General features: G+C 38.2%; 1 protein-coding gene across 4 annotated transcripts in view; it reads right to left on the bottom strand.

Moving 5' to 3' along the window:
- PARD3B (par-3 family cell polarity regulator beta) overlaps positions 1 to 23,716 on the bottom strand; it is a 1,095,780-nt gene that overhangs the window by 173,524 nt on the left and 898,540 nt on the right. For 3 of the 4 annotated variants that reach the window (XM_011992473.1, XM_011992474.1, XM_011992472.1), the window contains one exon: positions 8,411 to 8,713. The exons of the other annotated variant lie outside the window; for it this stretch is intronic. In XM_011992473.1, coding sequence (XP_011847863.1) covers positions 8,411 to 8,713 — 303 coding nt within the window. The remainder of the gene's footprint in view (positions 1 to 8,410; positions 8,714 to 23,716) is intronic. 4 annotated transcript variants of the gene reach the window in all.

Genomic DNA, 23,716 nt, shown 5'->3' on the forward strand with positions numbered 1-23,716 from the left:
AACTGGGATTACAGGCATGGGTCATCACGCCCAGTTAATTTTGTATTTTTAGTAGAGATGGGGTTTCTCCAGGTTGGTCAGTCTGGTCTCGAACTCCTGACCTCAGGTGATCCGCCCACCTTGGTCTCCCTCCCAAAGTGCTGGGATTACAGGCTTGAACCACCACACCCAACCGTAATTCCTTGTCTTCTTAGGGTTACCAGAGTGGTAAATCAAAGGATTTTCACAAACATGGTGTACCTCGTTATTAATAAGATAAGTTCAGATGAACTGGAAAATGCAGACTAGATAATAGCAGACTAGATTAATAGCTAACTGAAGATCCCAAAGACTGTTGATTAATGGAGGTCTCGAGTGATGTGATGCAGGGATTGTATCTGACACTGATCAACGATCTTATCAACGACATGGATGAGCTCACAATGATTAAACGTGAGGATGGTACAATTTAGGAAGAATAACATATACATTGGAGTACAAAAATCGATACTTTAAAATATCTTTATTGGCTACAACAATGGGCTAAACCTAACAAGTAAATATTCAACTTGGGAAAGAGACTATCCCATATTTTAAAAAGTTATTGTACCAATATAGGATTTTGTAAATTTATTGGGGAATCTCGTTTGATAGCAACTGAAGTGAAAAAAAAAAAAAAAAAAAAAACCCCAGACATTTAGTTAAAAAGTGCAATAGAAGCTAATAATGACAATGGACGTAAAAGCTTAGGTCACATTAATAAGTGCAAAGGATTAAAATCAAAGGATACCCAGAGTCCCACTGATTTCCGTGGTTTTCTGACCATATCTGAAACATGGTACCCAGTTCTGCAAGCCATGCCCAACAAAGGAATCATAAACTCAATAGACTTTACTGTACATATACCCCAAATGGCTGCCAAGAGGGCTGAAGGTGTGAATTGTAATTTAAGAAGGGGCTAAAACAGCTGTGGGAGTTTATGCTGAAGAAATGATTATATAAGAAACTTCTCAAGGTCATTTGCTGTGTTTTCTATATCCTTCTTAAGGCCAGTGCTGAGCACAGAGCCCGACATATGTTTAGAGTTCATAAATGTTTGTTAGTGAAGGTGGTCATAGCAGTCACTTTAGATATCTAAAAGGCTGTTAATGAGGCTTAGATGCTGTGTCTGGGTAGCTCAACCCAAAATCCCTGGCAAAAGCTACAGGGAAACAGTGTTTGGGTGGGTAAAAAGTGAGCATTTCTACATCAACTAGAGTGATCTAAAAGAAAAAGGATGCCTCATGAATTCTGTCACTGAAGTATGCCAATGTGAGTTAGGTGACATTCATGAGGCAGTTCATGGAGAAGATGCCTCGATGAGTGGGACATGAGGCTTGACCACTGAAGGTCCTAGCCAACTTTAAGATACTATTAAACCAGCCGGGCGCAGTGGCTCATGCCCATAATCCTAGCCCTTTGGGAGGCCAAGGTGGGCAGATCACGAGGTCAGGAGTTCGAGAACAGCCTGGCCAACATGGTGAAACCCCGTCTCTACTAAAAATACAAAAAATTAGCTGGGTGTGGTGGTGCACATCTGTAATCCCAGCTACTCGGGAGGCTGAGGCAAGGGAATCGCTTGAACCCGGGAGGCGGAGGTTGCAGTGAGCCAAGATTGCGCCATTGCACTCCAGCCTGGGCAACAAGAGTGAAGCTCCATCTCAAGAAAAAAAAAAGATTCTGTTAAACTATTCATTCATTCATTATTCCCAAAATATTTATTGAGGACAGACTGCCCCAGGAACTGAGGAGACAGGGTGAGCAAAGGCAGGATAGGTCCCAACCACCATGAAGCCTGAATCTGAGACCAGTGGTCTCCAAAATGGGCTGTATAAACCCCATTTGAGGGAGGAAGAAAATATCAGAACCACTACTTATAATTTGTTAAAGTCTCATTTTAAAATTAATTTCTCTATTTGGTATGTGTCTTATATGTAATATAGTAGTAGGGTAAATTAGTATATATCAGTTAGAAACAAATGCCCATATTTTTAGAGGTAAACATCCAAAAACTTTTTTTTTTTTTTCTTTAACTGATAATGTGTGGAACCAAACCCATTAGGCAACCTCTAGAAATGAATGGCAAATTGTCACACAAACTAATGCAAAACTGCATTTGTGTTGTGTGCCACAAGTACCTTCTAGCCCCCTATTTGGGACTGTTTTGTCCTCATCCAGACATAAAGTTTTCATGTTCATACACTGTGGGAGCCCTTTCAATGCTGGCATTGTGGTGGAAAACTAACACACTGTAAACCTGAGTAATTGTCAGGCTTTGAGGGCAGCATTTAACCCATGCTATGTTCAAATCCTGGAAGAACCAGCACGGTGAAAATCCAGTCATGTGTCTCTTGTCCTGGTGGTAGAAATGTTTTATTTTAACCACTGTCGTTTACAGATGAATCTTTTATAAGGCAACTTTTTTTTTTTTTCTAAGATGGGCTGAAGGTTCAGGGCCAACCTTTGAGAAGCAAGTAGGTATGAGACCAAAGTTGCCTCTGTTAGAAAGCTAGTATGGGCCACGTACACATGATCTGTTCCTATAAGACAGAGATATATGGACAAATAGGGTATGTTTCATATGGAGATAGAAAAAAACGCAAAATGTAAAATCATATTTAACCATCACAGATGCAAGGCTATTATTATAATCTTCCCTTTTACAAATAAGTAGGTGAGGATAAATTGCCTATGCTATTAAACAGCCTATTGAATTCCAGGATTATATCTCACGTTAAAACCCTCAGTCTCTTCCCCAACCCAAACCCTGCCCCGTCTCCCTCAGGATGGAGTCCAAACTCTTCAGCAAGGCTGGCCAACCTCTCTCCCCTGCCTTTGGTCAGCTCTGAGGCCATCCCATGTTCTCTCTTTCCATTTACCTCTCCCACCAGGTTTCTATTTTACTGAGAGTCTTTCAGTCCCCCTAACACATCATGCTTCCTCTCCCCTCTATTTTCACCTTTGCTGCCTGGCCCCAGTCAGTACCCTGCAGTTACTCTTCAGCTGCACTTTCCACACTCTGTTCCACTGCATGTTTAGGTCTTCGCATTGCCATTGGATCCTAATCTCCATAATGAAGGCGGCATAATCATCTTCCTCCCAGTTCCCTGGTGAGTTCAGTACTGAACTCAGGCCCTGGCCCTTAGTGGATACTCAGTAAGTATTTGTTGAATTATATGCATGAAAATAAAAAAATGGCATCTTGGATAAGTCATGCAGCTCACGCAGGAGTATTTAGAAGTGGACTGGACCCATATCAGCTTCATCCCCAACCCCATGATTTAATCTGCCATTACATGTTGGGAGCCCAGATGGATGCTTCTTTACTTGTCCAGGTACTAATTTCCTTAATATGGTTGGATCTGTGTTCCTGCCTAAATTTCATGTCTAATTGTAATCCCCAATGTTGGAGGTGGGGCCTGGTGGGAGGTGATTTGATCATGGGGGTGGATTTCCCCATTGGTACGGTTTTTGTAATAGTGAGTGAGTTCTCGTGAGATCTGGCCATTTAGAAGTGTGTAGCACCTCCCTCCTCTCTGTCTTGCTCCTGCTCCTGCCATGTAAGAACTGCCTGCTTCCCCTTTGCCTTCTGTCACGACAGAAAGTTTCTGGAGGCCTCCCAAGAAGCTGAGCTGATGCCAGCATCATGCTTCCTGGACAGCCTGCAGAACTGTGAGCCAATCAAACCTCTTTTCTTTGTAAATTACCCAGTCACAGGTATCTTATTATAGCAGTGTGAGAATGGACTAATACATTCCTCAAGCAGGAAATGAGAGTGTGGGTCTATATCATAGTGTGGGGTAGGGAAAAGAAGACTGTAGAACAGAGAGATCTAGAATAAAGTCCTGATTCCATGCTGTGTGATCTTGGGCAAGTCACTCAACTTCTCTGGGCCTCAGTTTCTGCAATAATCATATGAGAAGGTCACTCTAGACAGTCTCTGAATTCTCTTGTTAGCTCTGAAATACTGTCACAGAAGGAACTTCAAAGCTGCAACTTTTCCATTCTATAACTGTTCTCTGTCACCAAGAGCTCACTCTTTAAGTTCTCACCTCTTAATTCTCTTCTCATTGTAATTCTCCCTCTGGTCCTACTTAGCTACTAAAATTGTTCTCTCTAAATTAACTGATGACCTTTTAGTGGCCAAATCTAAAGTGCTCTTTTTAGTCCTTATTCCACTGAGCTCTCTGAAGCATTTGAAAGCCTCATGTCTGTGATATCTGCAAAACATCTTTGTCTTTGTTTTAAGCTAAGGTTTTGGGCTGCTTCTTATACTCTCCTGTCTCCAACACCCCTCCTCAAATGAGGAGTCAAATGAGGACAAGCTCCTGCCCTCATTTACTACTGTAATCATCTCTAACTTTGTCTCTTAGTCTAACCATGTTCTTCTTTGTCTGCCATCAAGCTGGAAGAGCTGTTTTCCCAAAACACAAATCCATCAGCTCATTCCCCAATTATGACACTTTAGTGGCTCCCATTGTCCACTGATTGGCAAATACATCAAAACCCCTTACACACTTGCTACCACTCATCATTCTAGAGTCCAGAAAAAATAACCCTTATTCAGGCATAACTTCGGAACCCTTCTTTTTTTCTTTTAAGACAGGATCTTTCTCTGTCACCCAGGGTGGAGTGCAGTGGTATAATCAACAGGTCACTACAGCCTTGGACTTCTGGGCTCAAGCCATCCTCCCGCCTCAGCTTCCTGAGTAGGTTGGACTACATTTGCATACCACCACAACTGGATAATTAAAAAAAAAAACTTCTGTAGAGGCTGGGCGTGGTGGCTCACGTCTGTAATCCCAGCATTTTGGGAAGCCGAGGTGGGCAGATCACCTGAAGTCAGGGGTTTGAGACCAGCATGGTCAACATGGCAAAACCACATCTCTACTAAAAATACAAAAAATGAGTCTGGGTGGTGGCTCGTGCCTGTAGTCCCAGCTACTTGGGAGTGGAGATATGAGAATTGCTTGAACCCTGAGGTGGAGGTTGCAGTGAGCTGACAACATGCCACTGCACTCCAGCCTGGGTGACAGAGTGAGACTCAAAAAAAAAAAGAAAAGAAAAGAAAACATTTTGTAGAGATGGGGTCTTGCTATATTGCTCAGGCTAGTCTCCAACTCCTGGCCTCCAACTCCTGGCCTCAAGTAATTCCCCCTTACCCCAGACTCCCAAAAGTGCTGGGATTATACTGTGCCTTGCCTCAGAACCTTCGTTAACACAGATTTCTGGACAGCCACTATCAATCAATAAGTAGCAGCCTAAGATACAACCCATTAAATCACAAACTGACCCGAGCCTGCTTTGCAACCTTTTTCCTATCACTTTCCTTCCCATCCACACTCAGTGTCCGGGTGCTTCTTAGCTCCCCTACAGGCCTGCTCTTTCGGGCCACTTTGCCCTTGTACATGCTTAATTATTCTGCACAGAAAACAATTCTCTTACTGCAGTTGCTCCTGTCTTACCCTTCTAGAGCCAGTTCAAATATCACCTCTGTTTGGAGGACTTTCCTGACTAGCCTAGGCAGAGTTAGAAAAGAAAAACTTCTTTTCCTTCTGTTCACAAGACATTGCAATGATCCATTTCTACATGTGTTGGTCCTCTACTCACTAGATTATGACCTCCTCTGGCCTGGGACTGTTTCTTAATCATCTCTCTATCTTCCCTAAAGCTTTCTACAGTAGTTAGAACACATTAGGTGTCAAATACATACTTACTAAATGAGTTAAGGACTGAAAAGATGAATGGGTGAATGGCATTGCCCTCTAATAGTACATATGGTAGGTTTAGAATTAGTAGGTTCCTGCTTATGGATACTACTAGGGAAACTGCCATAGCAACTCTTCTTAGACTTATCTGGGCACAGGCATATCAGAGAAGTTCAGAATTTCACTGAAAAAGGAGAGTAATAATAATAGTAACAATGATGATGATAATAGCTAACATTATTGAATGCTTACTAAGTACCAGGACAAAATCAGCTTGCTTAAAGACTTGAAGAACAAGGAGCAGGGCAGTCTTTAAGTGTAATTAAATATAAGAGCAGGATAAAGATAATTCTGAGTATAATTCTGCTATCCAAAAATAGGACAGCAGTCTAAACTCTACTGAAAGCAGCTTTAGATCACTTTTAATATAAGGGGGTCAGAGCCAAAAGTAAGACTCTTTTACACATATATCTGGACTGGGCAGTCAACAATTATTTTTTTCTTGATATCATTTTATAGCGGCTGCAGTTAAGATTATCGTAAGAAGTTTATTTTCTGGTCACATCTACATAGATGAAAACTAGTTAGTATATACTTTCCTAAATAGTGTTGCAAAGATCTAGGGGAAACATATGCTTTAGGTGACAAAAATTTGGGGGATAATGCGTGCTGGTTATTGGATGAGTCCTCTTAGAAACTCAGAATGCGTGTCAGTATATTGGGCATAAGAAGACTGCAATAAGAAAACCTATTCCGACCGAGCCCGGTGGCTCATGCCTCAAATCCCAGAACTTTGGGATGCCGAGGTGGGTGGATCACGAGGTTAGGAGTTCAAGACCAGCCTGGCCAAGATGGTGAAACCCCATCTCTACTAAAAATTCAAAAATTAGCTGGGCATGGTTGCAGGTGTCCATAATCCCAGCTACTCACTTGGGAGGGTGAAGCAGGAGAATCGCTTGAACCTAGGGGGCGGAGGTTGCAGTAAGCCGAGATCACACCACGGTACTCCAGCCTGGTCGATCAAGTGAGACTCTGTCTCGAAAAAAAAAAAAAAAAAAAAAAAAAGAAAGAAAACCTGTTCCTTGTGGCTTACCCTAGAATTCCTAGAATTCCCCATACATATTTGACTTGTGAATCTTTTTTTTAAATAAAATGCCTCATATTTATTTCCATGGAATTAGTATTGGAAAATACTGGCTTGGGAGGTTCCTATAAACAGTCCCTCTGTGTTGGGATTCTAGCTGTGGAATATGCAAAGAGGATTGTTATGAAGACCTATCTAATTTAGGGAAGGTAAGATTGACTATGGTTTGGGCCAGAAGAGACTCATGCCTGGTGTTATTATTTATATGATAAAATTCAATCCACTATGAAGGTTGGGGAGAAAAATCCAACTCTTAATCAATTCTTTGAATTAGCAGTTTAGTTATTATGGCTATATCACAGTCATAAAAATTTATATTTTCATTTTGTCCCAAAGAAAAACTTGACCATCTTTCTTTAATATTATCAACCTGGAAGCCTGACAGTAAGGATTAAAAATTGCTCCTTCCTTCCCACTTGGTTATTGGAAAGGCTCTGAAAGGTAATCAGTCTTGTGAAGCTACACTTTACAGTCTGCATAAAAATGCCATGATTTCCCTTCCTCTCCCCAACCTAATTGAAAGTGCATAATATCACCCAGCTGGGGAAATGTAAATGGTAAACATATGCAATATATCATGCTATCACACAAAGGCTGGTTACTAATAGGGACTGGGTGGTTGTCAGAACCCTAAGAAGTCTGGAAAACAAGTCTTTTCTTCATATAGAATGAGAGCTCTCTGTGCCTGCTACCCTTCTACCCCACCTCCTCCCTCGTCAAGCTAGTCAGATTAGTCCAAGATTAGTCAACTCATTCCTTGCATGTGTAATTCTAAGGGTCACCTAACAATGTATATTGACTAAAACTCTCTTACATCAATCTTTCAAGACATGAAACATTTTACTTTTGGCAGAAGGTGGGGTTGAAAACATCTTGTTCTCTACCTACTTCAATTGTACTGACAGATGGTCCTATTATCCCTCTCCTTAGCTGCTAAACCTAAAGATCCGTGGCCTTGTCACCTCTTATCTTTCTCTACTTCATCAAACTCCTATTGCCAAGATTATCTCTTTTTCTACCTCTGATCATCCATGAATATCTATACAGGGTCACCTTTCCCTTGAGTACAAAATCCCCATCTTACTTTTCAAAGGCCCCTGCTCCTCTGCAGCTATCTGTAATTCCCACTTCAATTACACCTACTTGGAAGCTATCATTTTCTCTTTTCTGACTCTCCACCTCCATGTGCCATGCCGTCTTCCTGAATAAATCTTTTACATTTGGTCTCTTAGGAGAAAGGACAATATTTGTTCAAAGTTTTCATCATGAGATGTCTGTCACAATATTCCTTCAAAAATGGCTCCCTGTTGCATCATGAACTCTGCTACTACTATTCATTCATGCCACCTTACAATTGGCTATGGTTTTATTTTTGATGGTGGATATCTTACAGGTTGGTCAAAGGATGGCCCTTGTCTAGGGTACTGAGTCATTCCAGTTTTCATCGATTGAAGGAGATATTTTTTATCGGTTTCAGCAGTGGAGATGATTTGAAACATACTAAATTAAAGCTATATTTATCTATCACTAAGTTTATTACCTGTCAGCTGGAGCCAGTGGATGGTATGGCTTGTTGACCTTGGCATAGAGACCCTCTAAGTGGTCTCTTTCTGGAGACAGTGGACGGCCATCCCGAGGGTAACCAAATGGTCCAGCTCGAGGGGGAGATGGAGATCTAAAGACATTTGCTGATGTGCATGGTTCCCGAAAGTGGTTCACTCTGGCATAATTGGGGTCCATTTCATCATCATCCATATCATATACTGATCCAATTGCACCAGTAGCATAATCAAGAAGACCTCTTGCCTGCTTTTCCCTTAGCTCCTGATGTTTTGCTCCAATCCTGAAAAATACAGAACAGGTAGCAAAGATGTATGTGAGTTTCATATGATAATACAATGAAATACTCTCTTGAATTTATGTTAACTCTTCCTTGTCACTTAGCTGTCATTCTCCTGTTTACTCAAGATCACAGCATGCAGAAATGCCAACAGCATAAGAGGATTAATTTTATATATCTGATCTTTATTTGTTACAGGGTCTTTACTTTGATAGCAATGCTATGGGTACTTTGATATCTTGCCCACTGATGACTAGGCTGATAGTAGCTTCAAAGACTGATTTTCATTCACATTCCCTCCCCACAGAGAGCATGCGCTTGTGGGAAGAGTGCATCTTTGGTTCGATATTATAGAAGTCTTTCTTGGGACAGGGATGTATGTTAACAAACCCATCAAAATCCTGCAGTTTTTCTATGACTTCACTAATTTAGTGGCCTAGAGTTCCAGTGTATTCTTCTAAAGAAAATAACTTATGAAAATTGATTTAAATATGAAAAAGAAATACAGAGGCTTTCTGGTCACTAAAAGCAGTGGGATCAGGGATAATTTATAAGAGACTGAGTTTTTTGGTTATACAAATGGGGATTACCGTGTCTCATTATATAGGGGCTAGGGACAGAGTAAAATAGTGAAGAAATTAATAGGTTCCTGACAGAGATGAATTGGCACATATAAGTGAATTAAACACCATTACTGGCAGAACTCCACAGTGCTAAAGCCTTAAGTGATATTACAAAATGCTAGTGCTAATCAGTGCCACTGTGCAGTCTAGTGGGAATGGAAGCAGAAACATATACTTAGGTGGATTCCAAATCCATCTGAATTTTGAGAATTTGACATTTAATCTGGAAAGCGTTAGATCAGCTCCCCTAAATTCTCAGTAATGTATTAAAATGGAAAGGTCACTATGGCCTCTTACTGGACAATGGTGATCTTGGTGGTGTGAGGAGGTCTTCAGCACTAATGAGAAAAGAGTGTAAACCTTGTCACTGGACAAACAAGGGGCACCGTGTACAAGACGAGAGATAAGACAATGCTGGCTCAGGTAGCTAAAGAAAGTCAAGAAAAGATGGGACAAACTTAATGTCTTGGTCCCAGAGAATATAAGAGGGCTGTGGGCTAGAAGTGAATGATCTCTATATGACTGGAGACATACAGAAGGCCTGGATGAGTTAAAAAGCAACAACTGAAACCCATCAGTATCTTCCCCCATTGAAACAAAAACAGCTGTTTTGCACATGGAAGCTAGCTTTATTTTGCAAAACATCAAACCCTTTGTAAAAATCTTCAGAAGCCAGGATTTTCTGAGGTATTTTTCTCTTTTGGCCAAACAGCATTTTCGTTTTTTATTTTTTTGAGTAAGGAGGAGAAAAGAAATTGGGCAATTTCAATTGGGAAGCAAAACGCAAAAAACAAAACAAAAAAGAATAAGGCATGAGACCAAAACCAAAACCAAAACAAAACCCCAGCACCTTTCCTCAAGTTACAACAGATAAAAATAAATGCCAGGATATATTATTGCATATCTCTTTTGATTAGGCCAAACCTGTGCCCTACACATAAGTAATTAGAAGAATTTATATTTTTGCATACGGCAACTTGAATTTCCAAGGGATTCTGAATTAAGATGAAAGGAAGATTACACAGTAGGCTACCCGTTAAGGGGCCTTGTCTATTCCCTTTCAATGCATGTTAGTCCTAGATTCATGGATGTTTGTTTTGAGTAATTTTTGATATAGAAGATAACCTGCTCCCTTCTGCAACAAAACAATCTTTCCAGAGACAGTGCAGACTCGATTATCAGAGAATGCTTGCTGCACCCTGATGATAGGGATGGATTTCCATTGCAAATAGAGCAAAGGACATCAATACAGTTAGTGGGTAAGATTCCGTGTGGTTGCTATCCCTTATAAGTGAGATGCCTTCAAGAGAAATCATTCAGCAGAAAGATGAATATCTCACGGCTGTCTCATGGGGCTACACTTGTGTGCATTAATGGAAGAAGAAAATACTAAGCTTGATTTTTAAAAATCACAGAAATAGAACACTGGTATCTGTGTTCCTTATTTCATCACTTCTCTTTCTTAGCGGTTTTCTCATTAATTAAACTTGCTGAGTATGTGGAGAATCTCAGACGAAAAGTACTATGTGTATGCCGAGCAATATTTTATCTTGTATTCCTTTCCAAAACAAAACTGTTTCTCTTTGATACTCTGCACCAGTGAGTGTTTCAGAAACTGATTTCATATTAACCATTCAGTAGGTAAAATAGTAATTTCTTTGAACAATCATTATTATGTCATGTATCAGGGTCCCTGCACGTTGAGGAGGACAAGGCAGTCTCTGAAAAGGAGTGTATGGTGGCAGAAGAGACCAAGACAGAAGTGTCAAGGAAAAAGTTTTTTTTTTGGTAGCTCTGACCCTCACCCCCACCCCCAATTCATGTGAGAATTTTACTTGTTTACAGTCATTTCCACTTAAAGGTTTCCTTACCACTGGGAACTCAACCTGTTAAATTATTGATTTTTCAAAAGATACCCTTTTTTATTTGACAGTGCTACCAGTTTCCCCATTCTTCTGAGCAAACTGCCTTTGAATTGTTTAAATCTCCTTTTTCTCTTTTCCTCTATGGGAACATTGCTGCTTCTTTTCTCCTTAACGCCTCTTGGGTATCCTTTTTTATTTCCATTTCTTTCATCACAGTCGAATATTCAGGCTTTTATATTGCCCAGATCTGCACTGTCCAATATAATGGCCATTAGCTGAGTGTGGTCCTATAAAATTAAATTTGAAATAATTCATATCAAATCAATTTCTCAGTTTCACAAACCACATTTCAAGTGCGCAGTAACTACATGTGGCTAGTAACTACTATATTGGACAACACAAATAGAGACTAATTCCATCATTGCAGAGCGTTCTGTTGGACTGTACTGGCCTAGATTATTCTGAGAGTTTTTGGTATGTCACCTCATCCCACTTTAATATATATCTTAAAAGACTCTGGCATAATCTTCCTTAAAGAGTATTTCTGTCATATCTGTCAGATTGAGAATCTCTAATAAGAGATGATAATAAATGATGAAGTCAAGTAAGTGACTCTAGTTCCCTCCCTGAAACTCTATAGGAACAAACACTTGAGAAATTGGGAAGAAAATTCTATCTACAGTGAAATCAGAAAACGACCATAATCTCATGCCTTGCTATGAAATTTGGACACAGTCCCAGAGGTGGAGTGCACCACCAGTTGATATATGGCTGCATCTCCAGTCAGGTATACATTTCACAGAAAATAAGGAGGGAGTCTAGAGGGGTACAGTCAATAAACTTTAATATAGTCTAAGGATAGGAATAGGACCCTGGAATTGTAAGGTAATTCTTTGTGGGGGTCCAGCTTCAGAATGGAGGAGAGGCAGAGATAGAAGAGAGATATTTCCCCTGAGCAGGTCTCCTACCTTAAAAAAAAAACTTCATGGAGGTGAAGTAGTGAGAAGAGAGAAGTATGAACCTGCTTTGTATCTGATAGGCAGAATTAGCAGAGATATATAAACCCAGACTCATCAAAATAGCACCAATAATCTAGGTGACTTCACTAAGAAGTAGGCTGATCTCAGACTAGCTCTCCCAAAACAGAAAACCATAGAAAACAAGACCCCAGGGCAGAGTACCCAGCAAATCTGTCAAAAGGGTATTTTGAGAGATCATGTAGAATTGAAGCTGCTGGTAACCTTAGATCACTATGCCCATGTTATTTAATACTATATTTCAGCACAGATTTTTAAAAAAAAAATTTTAAAAACTTCCATATAATATAAATTTAATGGTTATACTTAAATACAGTAAAAGAAAATGTTAGAGCTTATTGCATATAGTAGCATCAGTGCTGTCTCAAGGAGGAGGAAAATCAAGTAATCGACAAATGCAGGCAAACTCATGCTGACCTCTAACATAAATAAAGATAAAAGAAAAACACTCTCAAACATTTGAAAACACAGAGGGAATATGGTACTTATTGACCCATCTTGAAAAACTTATTAATAATGGAAAACAGCAAACTAAGAACTGCATCAAAATGAAAAATTCAACATGGTTGCTACGGCCATAATGTCTCCCAAAATTCATGTGTTGAAATACAGTCTCCATTGTGGTGGTATTAAGAGGCGGAGCCTTTCGGGAAGTGACTAAGCCATCATGAAAAGATTAATATCTTATAAACGGGCTACAGAGCACTAGATAAGGTCCCTCTTTGCCTTCCATTGTTCTGTTCTTCTGCCAAATGAGGAAACCTAGGCAGCACCATCTATGGGCAACAGGGCCTCGCCAGACACTGAACCTGCTGGCACCTTGATCTTAGACTTCTCGGTCTCTTGAACTATGAGAAAATAAATTTCTGTTCTTTATAAATTACCCTGTCTCAGGATTTTGTTATAGCAGCAAAAATGGACTAAGATAATGGTGAAGCTGTGGAATAGCAGGTCTGGAGGTAAGCAATACATTCATTTAAATACAAAACTAAGACTAAATATCTGTGGGAACAATAATTATCGAAAAAATGTAAATATTATAAACTCTGACAATATAAAATATAAAAAAAAATGAAAATCACAAGTTAATAAGGAAGTAATTTAGGAGAGAGTACCCTATCTTTATTTTCACCCTTCTTCATTTTCTCATTTTATAAAGCAGGCATCAGTAGTTACTGTCTAAAATTGATACATTTAGAAACAGAGGTTTGAATATATTAAATATAATTACAAAGAAACCACTAAAAACCAAATTTTCAGCAGGTGAGAAATACACAAAATAAACGCTTAACCACAAAGCAGTTGACCAAATGTATGTTATGAAAATAAATGTAAATGGAATAAATTTTTTTATTATCATTAAAGGATCCCAGGTATCAAAAAGAAAAACAGGCAAAGTGCTATTATAATAGTAAAAGGTGGGAAACAGTGTAAATGCATTAACAGGGGACTACAGAAAAGTATTATGCAGCTGTAAAACAGAGTGTCATACTATTCCTATACTAAAAAGAAGTAAGATGATGTATGTAAGGGTGAGGGTACTATACATATAAATATTTATATGATATATATCCGTGCATATACATAGAAAATGTCTGGAAGAATACACAAAATATTCCTAAGTGGTTGCATCTAGAGAGTGGAATTAGAGAGGCAGCCTTTATACCTTACATGCGATGTGCATTTTCTATATTTTTAAGATAATTTAAAAAATAAATTTAACTGAATTTTCGATTCATGGGGTACATGTGCAGGTTTGTTACATGGGTATACTGCAGAATGCTAAAGTTTCAGCTTTTAGTGAACCCATCCTGCAAATAGTGAACATAATGCTCGATAGGTAGTTTTTCAACTCTTACCCCCATCCCACCTTCCCTAAGAAAATTTTAAAAACTTTAAAAATATAAAAAATTTCCTAACAACTACAAGTTGTAGTGAATAAAAATGTTTCTGAAAACATTAAATACCCTGTACCAACAGGCACCTTTTTTTCTTGTAAACCTGATTTCTCATGACTCCTTTGTCAACTCAGTTATGACAATTTTCTTCAAATTATTGTTCACTGTATTTTATTTGGTCTCTTTAAATCAACTGCTTTTCCTAATATTACTCATGTCCCATTAATCAAATATTTAACTCTAGTTTTCTCTGGCATAAGGACTTAATTTATTCATAAACAGCTCCACAATGATCTTAATAACTCTTCATCTCCTCTTCAACTCATACATCCAGTACATTCTATTAATATGAAACTGCTATATGTCACTTTGTAGAAAACAAAACCAAGCAAAAACTTTGATGATTTATTCTAGACCTTCTGCTTCCATAACTAGACTACGAGCTCCTTGAGTGCACTGTGAGTGTTCTTCCTGCTAATATTTGGTTGACAGATTAATTTATTCAGTATTTTACTGACATTATACTACCTACTAGAAACAAAAAATATACTCAGTCTCTGACTTACTATCAAGGGAGACATAAACAAGTAATTATAATTCAATGAAAAAATAAATAAGAACTAGAAATGCCCAATAGGCAAATGAAAAATGTATCATACATCATCAGGGAAATGTAGATTAAAACTACAATGAGATGTCCTTACTAAAGTGTAAAAGAATGACAAAAACAAATGTTGGAAAGGATATGGAGCATCCAGAACTTTCATACACTGCTGGTGGAAGTACAAAATGGCATAATCCCTTTGGAGAAGGTCTAGGAGTTCTTTCAAAACTAGACTTTCACTGATGTTATGACTCAGTGATTCACCTCAGGTGAATTGAGAAGAGAAACGACAACATATGTTTACCAAAAATCCATGGAGAATGTTCGGTAGCAGCTTTATTCATCATAGCAAAAAGTAGACATAATTGAGCTGTTTATCACCAGGAGAATGGATAATCAAACTATGGTTTATGCACACAACAGAAGATAAATCAGCAATAACAAGAAATAAACTACAAAAATAGCCAACAGCAGGGATGAATCTTAATAAAATTATCATCCTTAGTGAAAGAAGTTGGACAGAAAAAAGGATTTACTATATAATTCCATTTGTAAGCAATTCTAGATCAGGCTTTTACCTATGAATGGGAAAAAGTATGAGGGAACATCCTTGGGTGATAGAAATGTTCTGTAATTTGACATACATTCATTAAAAGAGAATAGAGAATATTCTTCTGTTTACTAAGATCCGAGCATTTCACTTTATGTAAATTATACCTTAATTTCCTTTTTTTTTTTTTTTTTTTTTGAAGATGGAGTCTCACTCTTGTCGCCCAGCCTAGAGTGCAGTGGCGTGATCTTGGCTCACTGCAACCTCCACTGCCGGGGTTCAGGTGGTTCTCCTGTCTCAGCCTCCTGTGCAGCTGGGATTACAGGTGCCTGTCACCATGCCCAGCTAATTTTTGTACTTTTAGTAGAGACAGGGTTTCGCCATATTGGCCAGGCTGGTCTCGAACTCCTGACTTCAGGTGATCCACCTGCCTCGGCCTCCCACAGTGCTGGGATTACAGGCATGAACCACCATGCCCCGCCTATATCTCAATTTAAAAAGAAAACAGAAAAAGAAAAGGCAAAAATGCTGATTATACTATTTATACCTTTTATAAACTAACAAATTTAGATTCATTACTTATAAATTTATATATAATTCTCTTTTAAATTCATTATCTAAAAGTAGTTATTATAACTACTTTTATATATAATTACTTAAGCAAACACACCCCTTCTCAAGCAACCTAAACACTTCCAAAATTTTTTGAATGATGAATGCAGAAACTTGTAATAGAGGTAAAACAAGCTGTCTAGTCTTTAGAGGATGTATTTATGGATCAATAAGAATGATTTGTATTATCAACATCAAAGGCTGGCCTACAGATTCGTACTTTATGAAAAAATATGTTTTTAGTAAGGGGAAAGTGAAACAGGAAGAGGTAGTAGGAGTTTTTAAGGGGAGTTTACATTATTAAATGTGTATTATTAAATACAGCAGCTACTAGCTACACATGGATACTGAACTCTTGAAGTGTGACGAGTATGACTAAGGTACAAAATTTTAATTAATTAAAATTTAAATAAATTACATTTATTTAAAGGCACTAAATTTATTTAAAGGAAAGGCACTACTGAAAATATAAAATAAAAGGCTTGAAGAGGAAAAGAGTTAAACTATATAGATAACTGGAGAAGAGTGTTCCAGGTAGAGAGACAGCAGATATAAAGCCCCTGAGGCAGGCATGTGCTAAAAACAGCAAGGAGGCCAGTGTGAGGGAGTGAGAAGTTGGAGGAGGCCAGAGAGGAAGCAGGGACTTAGGGCAAGCAGGGCCTTGAGGTCCATGGTAGAGTTCGGTTTTTACTCTCAGTGAGGTGGGAAGCAAACTAGAGGTTCCGAGTAGTGAAGTGATAGGCTCTGACCTACATGGTGAAGGGCTCTCTGACTGCTTTCTTGAGAACAGAGTGAAGGTGGGCATTTCTTGGTGAGAGGAGAACTGTGGAGAACAGTTAGGGGGTTATTACAATAAGCCAGGTGAGGGAAGGTGGTGGCTGTCCATACAGGTGTATCATTGGAGATGGTAAGAAGCAACTGGATCCATGAGCTAAAAATAAAACTGGTTTAAAAACAAAATTCTGTAATTAAGACTGCCCTTCAAATGCCTCAAAATAGAAAAGTTTTGCTACACGCAAGAGCCCATCCTGTCCAGTATCTCAGCTATCTAAAAAGATGAACTGACACCAACAATAATATTAGTGATATATTTTCTCATGATTATATAACAGTTTTCACGATGTACACAAGTCTCACCTTTAGAGAAGAGGAAGCTAAGATTACAGAGGCTACACACTTTGCCTGACAGCTAACATTTACTAAATGGTAGGAATTGAATTCTTGAATTCTGTTGAAGTGTTTGTCTTCAACATTAATGTTTCTTTCATTTATGTTAGATTACAAATAATCTAAACATGATCATATTTTAAAAATTGATGTGGCCAGGCGCGGTGGCTCATGCCTGTAATCCCAGGACTTTGGGAGGCCGAGGTGGGCAGATGATGAGGTCAGGAGATCAAGACCATCCTGCCTAACATGGTGAAACCCCATCGCTACTAAAAATACAAAAAATTAGCTGAGTATGGTGGTGGATGCCTGTAGTCCCAGCTACTCGGGAGGCTGAGGCAGGAGAATGGCAAGAACCTGGGAGGCGGAGCTTGCAGTGAGCAGAGATAGTGCCACGCACTCAAGCCTGGGCAACAGTGCGAGACTCTGTCTCAAAAGAAAAAAAAAAAAAAAAAAAAAAAAATTGATATAATGAAAACTTTCAGATATCCAAAAGTAGGATAATAGCACAATCAGCTCCCATATACCTTTCTTTTCTGTATTCAATAATTATCAAGATTCAGGCCGGGCATGGTGTCTCATGCCTGTAATCCCAGCACTTTGGGAGGCGAAGATGGGCAGATCACTTGAGGTCAGGAGTTCGAGATCAGTCTGGCCAACATGGTGAAACCCCATCTCTACCAAAAATACAAAAACTAGCAGGGTGTGGTGGCACACGCCTGTAATCCCAGCTACTTGGGAGGCTGAGACACGAGAATGAACCTGGAAAGTGGAGGTTGCAGTGAGCCAAGATCGTGCCATTGCACTCCAGCCTGGGCAACAGAGCAAGACTCTGTCTCAAAATAAATAAATAAACAAATATTATCAAGATTCTGTCATATTTTAAATATATTTCTCTATTAATTTTTTACTAAGCATTTTGAAAGTAAATCCCTCTACATACTTCCAAAGGCATATCAAAATATCACGAATGTTTTATTATGCCATTATTTCACCTAAAAATTAACAATTATTCCTTGGTGTCATCTAATACTTACTCCATAAACAAATTTTCCCGAATGCCTTAAAAATGTCTGTCTTTCCCAGATGATTTATTTGAATCAGGTTGCAAAAATGCCTGTACATTAAAGTTGGTGTTCTCTTAAGTCTCGTTAAATGTACTGAACTGTACTCTTTTCCCTTTTTGCTTTTTACTTTTTCCATGCCATTGGGTTATTGCAGAAACCAAGTTGATCTTCCTGTAGTTGGTCCCATGTGGTGGATTTCTCTGTTTCCTTTCCTGTGAAATCATTTAACTTATTCCTCCATCCCCCAGATATCTTGTTTATGGAGAGTAACTTCTAGATCTGTGCTTTCCAACAGGATTTTCCGTGATGATGGAAATGGAAATCTTCCATATCCAAGCTATCTAATACAGCAGTTGCTAGCTACACAAGGATACTGAACTCTTGAAATGTGGCCAGTATGACTAAGGTACAAAATTTTAATTAAAATTTAAACGAATTAAATTTCAATGTGACTAATATTTATCATATTGAACAGTGCAGCTGGAGGCTTAGTTAGATTCAGGTTTAACATTTTTGGGGAGGAGTACTGTGGTAGGTTGAATGGTGGCTCCCTAAAACAGACAGTTGACCCTTGAACAACAGGGTTTGAACTGCATGGGTTCACTTATACACAGCTTTCTTTCAACTAAACCCAGATAAATACAGTATTTGTGGGATATGGAACCTGCATATATGGAAGGCAGACCTTTCATATAAGTGAGTTCTGCAGGGCCCTCACTTATATATCAAGGGAAATTGTATGTCCATCTGGAACCTGTTGATGCAATCCTATTTGGATACAGGGTCTTTGTACATGTAATTAAGTTTAAGATGTTGTTGTGAGATTGTCTTGGATTATGCATATAGGCTCTACATCTGCTGACAAATGTTCTTTTAAAGGAGAAGACATAAACAGAAGAGAAGAGCCAGAGAAAGCAATGGGAAGGCAGAGGCAGAAATTGGAGCCATGTGTCTATAAGCTAAGAAACACCCAGGATTGCTGGCAGCCAAGGGAAGTTAGGACAGAGGAAGATGGAATAGATTCTCTCTCATAGTCTCTGGAAATAAACAACTCTGCTGACACCTTGATTTCAGACTTCTGGTCTCCAGAACAGTAAGAGAACAAATTTGTTGTAAAGCCACCAAGTTTATGGTAATCTGTTAAACAGCGGCCCTATGAAACTAATATAAAAACCTTAAAGGAAGCATATGTGCTTCAAATTGTGTCATACACAAAAATTTGGAAAACTGTGTATTTTTCTAAATTTAACGTAACAAACTATAGTTATATAGCCTTCATCTCTGTCTTAGCCATCCTAAATATCTGATTGTCTTTAGTAATGCTAAGGAGACAAACTGATGTTTCCACTGTAAAGTTCCCCTATCAAGCTTTCATTTAATCATTTCTTTCACTGATGATTTTTGACTGAATTAATTATTTCATTAGGGGTTGCACAATGGTCATTTTTGAAAGCCATTTAAAAAATTTATTAGCTGGGATTCTTCTGCAAAGAAAATCAACAATTTTGGCATTTTGATTATGGTGAGATGTACTTAGTATAGGGAAATCTGAATAAATGCTTAAATATTTCTTTTTCGTTGCTAATTTTCAGAGTCAGGAGTTAGAGTCCTAGATATTTCCAATGGTGGCAAATGAGTAATTAGGAACATTTCTGGGGGAATAAAGGATGGTGAACATAATTATAAACTTATGGTTATGTAAGTCCATAATATATAATACACATTTGTAATAACATATTTAGGATTTTTATTCAATTGAATTCCTCATACTTTTTCTTGCACATGTTGTCCATATTTAGTCAAGAGACTGCATTGCATGAGCTCTTTCGTCCTTCTGGCTTAACCCTTTAGCCTTTGATAGCTTCCTTGCTTTATGACAAACAAGTAGTTCCATGTTTATGTTGAGTATCTTGTGTTTCTAACTTGGAAGCAGTCATTCCTCTAAGGACCCCTTTGTTTTTAGTGGGGAATGATATCTAGAGACCACAAGCTGGGCCCTAGGAGTGCTCACTGACACTGGGTTACTATTATTTCTCAGCCTTTTCTCTGAATAGAGTTAGGAAATACATATTTTTAGGGAAAAAAAACCCCATATGTTTATACTAATATTTCTGATTCAAATTTAACATTACAGAATTTTTACTTTTAAATTTTTAATATCATGTATTTATTCCTCTCTCCTTTAAATGAAAAATCTTGATTCTTAACACTTACATAATTATTTTTATTATCATATATAGTTTTAAGATTATAATATCAATGTTATTGTCTTAGTCCCATCAAGCTGCTATAACAAAATAGACTGGAAGGTTTATAAATAAATAATAGAAATGGATTTCTCACAGTTCTGGAGGCTGGGAAGTCTGAGAACAGGATGCCAACATGGTTGGGTTCTGGTGAGGGCCTTCTTCGAGGATGGATTGCTGACTTCTTGCTGGGTCTCTCAAATGGCAGAAGAGGCGAGGCAGCTCTCTGGGGCCTCTTTTTATTTTATTTTATTTTTTGTGACAGAGTCTGGCTCTGTCACCCAGGCAGGAGTGCCACTACATAATCTCTGCTCACTGCAACTTCTGCCTCCTGGGCTCAAGTCATCCTCCCATCTCAGCCCCACGAGTAGCTGGGACTACAGGTGCACATCATCTGGCTAATTTTCGTAATTATTTGTAGAAATGGGGTTTTGCTATGTTGCTCAGGATGGTCTCAGACTCCTGAGGTCAAGCGATCAACCTGCCTTGGTCTCCCAAAGTGCTAGAATTACAGGTGTGAGCCACATGCCCAGCCTCTGGGGCCACTTTTATATGAACACTAATTCCATTCATGAGCACTTCACCTCCCAAAGGCCCCACCTCCTAATACTATCACACTGATGATTAGGTTTCAACATATGAATTTGCTGTGGGGAACAGAGTTGGGGAGATGGGAACAAAAACATTCAGATCACGGCAATTACTAACAGTTTGACTATTAAAGTTTAAGATGTCTTCATTGCTCTATTGTTTTGCTAGAATACATTGCACTAAATATGTATAATCAAAATGTGTATTCCAATGTCACTTGAAGTAATTCTTTTTCCTGAATAACTATGCAACCAATTTGATTCACAGTTAGGTTATTCATTTTGGTTTGTTTTCAGTTTTTAGGATTGTTTTTCCTTTTTGTTTAATTTGCTATATGTAAGGCATATTTTTCCAAATTTAAATATAGTAAAGTATACTTATAATATATAGCTTTCATTTCTGTCTTCTCCATCCCATGCAATATAACTATATTTGTTTTTTTAAAAAAGCAAGCATGTTTATATATTTAGATCCCTTCTTTCTTACACAAAAGGTAACATACTTTCCATATTTTTCTATACTTTGCTTTCTCACATAGTAATAGAAAAACATTCCATATTAGCAAAGAAATTATAGACACTACAATTTCTTTAGATATGTTTCTCATTTTTTAAATGCTTCATAGTATTCTACTGTGTGGACACACTTTTGCTTATTTAATGAGTCATGCATTTGCAAACATTTGGGTATTTCTGATTTTTTGCTATTGCAAATAATGTCATAATGGAAAATCTTGTGCAAACGTCAGTCCATATTGTTACCACTGCGGCTTTGGGATGAATTCATAGAAGCAGGATTGCTGGGTCAAAGAGAAACACACATATACTTTTTCTAGGTTATGACAAATTTCCTTCCACATTTCTTTTATTTTGCATTGCCACCTACACTGTAAGAGGATGCCTGTTCCTCTACAGTCTCATCAACAGAGCGCATTGTCGAACTTTGGGAAATTCGATAAACATAGGTGAGAAGTCATATTTCAGTGAAGTTTTAATTAGCCTATCTCTTATTATATGATGCTGAGAATCTTTTCATATGCTTAAGGGCCATTTTCATTTCCTCTTCTGTGAGCTGTCCGTATCTTTTGCTGATTTTACTATCAGATTGCGGGCCATTTTCCCCCTCGATTTTTCAAAGACCTTTGAATAGAAGCAATATTAGCACTCTGTCTGTGGTATAAGTTGCATCTATATTTTCTGATTTTCTCATTTGCCTTTTATGATTCATTAAACAATTATTGATTAGTGTTTCATATTTTCGACTCCTCAAAAGCCTTAGAACATTTTGTTACTTTTCCATACTGTTTCTTGATTTATTTTGTCTCATGCAGAATGTGTCCACAGTAGTATAGTTCTAACTGATTTGGCCAGCTAGGAAGTTGTAGGCAGTGAAATTCTCTTTGTTGCTACGGTATGAACCCAAACAACAGAGTCAGAGATGAATAGAGAGTGAAGAGGAGGTTTGCTCCCTATAGCAGTAATGGTAGTCGAGGTCAGAAAAGGCTTTTCAGGGAGAGCTCTGGGGTAAAAGAAGTGGTGTCATTAAAAGAGATTATAAACTACCTGCTGTACAGCTTTCTTTATTGACAGCAGAGATAATTTGTCTGGCTATCATTTCTGCTTTTGTAACAGAAGCTACAATTAGGTCACTACAATTATCCTTTGTTCCAGAGAACAGGCTCAGTTTCTTCAGCTTTTCCCTATCAATGCAGTTTTAAAGCTGCAAGCTATACCTGGTCAGGAACAATATGAGTTTTTTTAGTACTAGTAGTAGTAGTAGTAGTAGTAGTAGTAGTAGTAGTAGTAGTATTAAAATTATTATACTGACCAGCCAATACAACGTTACATGCAGTCTTTGTGATCAATGTTTCACTTTTTCAACAAAACTATTTTAACTGCATTAATATTTTTCACCATTGCCTCATTCCTGTCGGGGTGTCTATAATATTTTCTAAATGATCTCCTTCAGTACCGCCCATTTTTCTTGTCAGCCTAAACCAGATCTGACATTGTGAGGGAACTAGATTGATGGTATCATTTATCACTTTTCTTGATATAAATAAATAAATAATACATTTATTTCTGTACGGTAAATTTGATATTCTACAATACTGACATGCAAATTTTTAAAATGTCATTAATTGACTCTTTATGTTTTCCTCTTTGCATACACAAACAACATGGTGAATTCTTCATGGTTTGCAGAATCCAATATGTGAATATTGTGCTTACATAGTCCATGGTTTGCCAAAGATCATGGAGCAAAGGGCATGTTGATGTTCCTTTTCTCTAAATCCTAAATGCTCATTAAATTAGGTCAAGGCAATAGAGTTTGGAAGCCTTCTGAGAGGTGTGGGCTCAGAGCATTCTAATTCTAGAGAATACTGAAAAGTTACTTGGTTCTTTGCCTAGGTGGGATGACAACAGAAAAGACTTCCATATCCTACATGGCCTGGAACCAAGCCCATTCCCCATATCAAATGTGTGTGTGTGTGTGTGTGTTTTGTTTTGTATTTTTACACCGAGTCTATTTCATATTCTAAACTAATCGGATTTGCAGTTCCTACCTATGAGTTGCATTTTTTACAATGCCAAATGGCAAGGTCCTTTAGTATCTTTCCATTGCTACTAAACACTGCCATTTCAAGAAAACTGCCCTTGAAGGCTCTCCAACTATTACAATGTACATTTTCCCTAAATTTATACCTTTCCCAGACCCATTAAGCCTTTCCCATTGCTAATGCACT

Source organism: Mandrillus leucophaeus, unplaced genomic scaffold (genome assembly GCF_000951045.1).
Source record: "Mandrillus leucophaeus isolate KB7577 unplaced genomic scaffold, Mleu.le_1.0 Scaffold411, whole genome shotgun sequence".
Lineage (NCBI taxonomy): Eukaryota > Metazoa > Chordata > Mammalia > Primates > Cercopithecidae > Mandrillus > Mandrillus leucophaeus.